This window comes from Notothenia coriiceps, unplaced genomic scaffold (genome assembly GCF_000735185.1).
Source record: "Notothenia coriiceps isolate Sejong01 unplaced genomic scaffold, NC01 NC01_scaffold00018897, whole genome shotgun sequence".
NCBI classification, from domain to species: domain Eukaryota; kingdom Metazoa; phylum Chordata; class Actinopteri; order Perciformes; family Nototheniidae; genus Notothenia; species Notothenia coriiceps.
The window spans coordinates 1-3103 of NW_011351598.1; the positions used below are offsets into that span (position 1 = coordinate 1).

At 41.0% G+C, this 3103-nt stretch overlaps 1 protein-coding gene across 1 annotated transcript; it reads left to right on the forward strand.

The window, feature by feature from the left end:
- Nucleotides 1–490: 490 nt before the first annotated feature.
- On the forward strand, nucleotides 491–2643 carry LOC104951298 (TGF-beta receptor type-2-like; the record flags this gene model as incomplete). Its single annotated transcript, XM_010777930.1, has 4 exons — nucleotides 491–507; nucleotides 681–847; nucleotides 2192–2336; nucleotides 2453–2643. Coding segments are annotated over exons 3-4 (334 nt in total), but the record flags the coding sequence as incomplete, so codon positions are not given.
- Nucleotides 2644–3103: the final 460 nt, after the last annotated feature.

The window sequence follows — 3103 nt, forward strand, 5'->3', positions numbered from 1 at the left end:
TAAACAGTGACATCAACGACATATCTGGTCTGTAAAATGCCCGAAAAGTAAAAGAATGGGAGATAAATATCCCAAAGTCTCCACATTTTATTATATTTTTAATGTGCTTCTGGTCCTCTTTCAGTTGAGACAGTAGATGAAGGATGTGTCTGGATGTAGAACTCTTGTGTGAACATAGGATAAAGCCAGGTTCATATTCTTGTTTCATGTTGTTGACATATTAGAGTCAAAGGTTTGCACAGAGCGAAATATCTTTGTGTTGCGCCATAAATCAGCAAATACTGCATTAAAAAAGTAATTTCCTGCATTTTTCTACTGATAAAGTCTGATATAAATAATGTACAGGCTTTCAAATTGCTGTAGTTCACTAAACAGAGACATTAACGACAGGTTTGGTGTTGAAAATGTCAGAAAAAGTGAAAGAATGGGAGATAAATATCCCCAAATCTCAAAATGGTATTATATTTTGTGTGCGTTTGTGGTCCTCTTTCAGTTGAGACACTGTAGGTGAAGGATGCTTCAGGAAAATACCAAACACTGGATGTCTTTCAGTCTCCAACATGTGTTTTCGAGACACTGATACTAACGGGGAAATCCTGCAGGACTCAAATGCCTCGTCTCTGTTCCCTTAAACTCATTTGGGAGTGATTACCCATCAGCCCCGGGGGTGCAGAGGAAAGGACGTTGCACGTTGTTTCTCTTTCAGAAACACAGAGGACTGTTTGTATGAGGCGATCACGCTGCAAACGATGTCCACCAAAAGTCGAGTCCAGTGTCTATGGAGTGTCATTTTTATTTGTTATAGTTTGGGAAGATTGAAAATCGGTAGGGAAAGCCAGCTAAGTCGGTAGGTGGTAGAAACATGTCAAAAGCGGTAGACTACCGCCCAAATCGGTAGGGTTGGCAGGCATGGACCATGTTGATTCCCGACATGCATAGGCTATAGGCCTATAGATTTAATTTTACATACTTTTTTTATCTTATCTTTATATTTATAGTTATTTGCTCTTTTCGCAAACCAAACAACACATAACTTACCTAGCTGTGAATGAAAATGCTACTGAACTGAGCGCTTGTTAGCTTAGCTGGCACATACCTTTGAGGTGAAGGAAAGCAGGCTGCTGTCTTTATTGTTGCACTGACAACCAGTTGAATCGTGGTAGTTGTTGCATGTCAGTAAGCTGTGTACAAAGCAGAGGACACCAGTATATTTGTTAGCTTGCAGAATCCCGTTAGCTCGTGGCTAACTGCTGCTCGCTCTGGTTATATGAAGTCTTTTAGGGAAGCGCTTGCGTATTTAATGTTAAAATGAAAGAGTCCCATTTTTAGAGTCATCAGATGCGGCACTGGTCTGCGGTGGCGGGCTTCCAGCAGGCCGTTGCTGCGCTCTGCCGGCTGTGAACACTGGAGCTATGTCGAAGCATAGGGAACATAGAGTTCTGGTTTTATTGCAATGACATCATAGGTCACAGACTACGGTAACCAGTCAATACTGTACATTGAATCTTCAGGCGGAATGTACCGCATTTCTGAGTGTAGAGACAGGAAGTGGTTGTTTTTCAGACCCAAAGAGGATAATGGGAACAAAAGATCAATGGCTTAGTTGCCATGAGGAGAAGTTCCAACAATGAGAGGAAAGGTCATTTCCATTTCTAAGTCTGAGCCTATTTTATAATTATGTTGTTGGTCCAGACCTAGTGACACCCGGGTAGCTAATGCTTTACTGTTGTTCCAACCCACTGTGTGCTTTACAGTATATAGTTTAGAATATCATATATACTAGGTCAAATCTTTCCCTTGAGAATTAGTTTACAATAATCTTCTCTGATTTGTTTGACATGATGCACACAACTTCCATCCAATTGGCGACTTTGTGTATAACTTGGATCCCAAGCTTAAGCTTTAATTAGCATTAATGGGCTCAGCAAGTTTCATGGCAATGTAAGAAATAAAAATCGCTACTTCCTGTGTAGAGGTAGACATTTTTACTCTCTTTCGTTCTGTGACACACATGGACTTACTATTGAGGTCATGTTACAGATCAGTCACACAAATAGTTTCCCTTGCTATATATATTCATCAACCTGTCAACATATTTCTACCTCTGGCCAGAGCAAGAACTGCCATTACATTGCTGATAACAGAACTTGCCTGAATCATGATGTACTGTGTGTATGTGTGTGTTCTGCAGGTATGCCCCCTTTATACCCTATGAGTCAGCTCTGTATGTTCTGTGATCTGGAGCTGTCCTCCTGCAGTGGTACTGGGACCTGCATGTCCAACTGCTCCATCACATCCATCTGTGACGACAGCAACGAGGTCTGTGTCTCCATCTGGTAGGTACCTGAGAGTAGAAAACTGCCTTTAACTCTTAGATGTGATTCACTTAATAGGTTTATATATATATATATATAGTTTTAACAATTACATCTGTGCTCTGTCTGTCTGTTAGGAGGAAGAATGAGACAGGCTTCTCCATTGAAACCCTGTGTCATGACCCGTCCAAGCCGCTCTATGGTGTTATGCTGGAAGACTACAACAGCTCCACCTGTGTGATGAAGGAGAAAAACACAACGAGTGGAATGGCTCACTTCTGCTCCTGTACTGATGAGGAGTGCAACGACAAAATGTTATTCTCTCCCAGTGAGTACATGAAACAAACGCCTTTTTTGACCCCTGATCTTGTTTTCGAGTCATTTATTATTGTTGCTTTTGTTGTACTTGATTTTGCAATGATCCTCTTCACCGCTGTCTGGTAGAGAGTGGAGAGTTGGGGAGTTGACGTCAGCTACACTCGGTGAATGAATGCTTTGCAAGTAAAATCACCACAAGTAAAAATAATAATGCATTTTATTTATAGAGCGTTTTCTGGAAACTCAAAGAAACTTTAAAGAGTACAAACTCCTAAAAACATAATTAAAACAACCCTCTTACAATATATAAAACATAACATTATTTACAAATTAAAAGCAGTTCTGAAATGGTGATTTTTGATTTGCACATTGGGAGTTTGGGGCAGTCACAGATGTGTTTGTGGACTGAGTTCCAGTGGGAGGGGGCAGGGGAGAAGGCTCTGTCCCCCCAGGTTCGGTGCTTGGTCCTA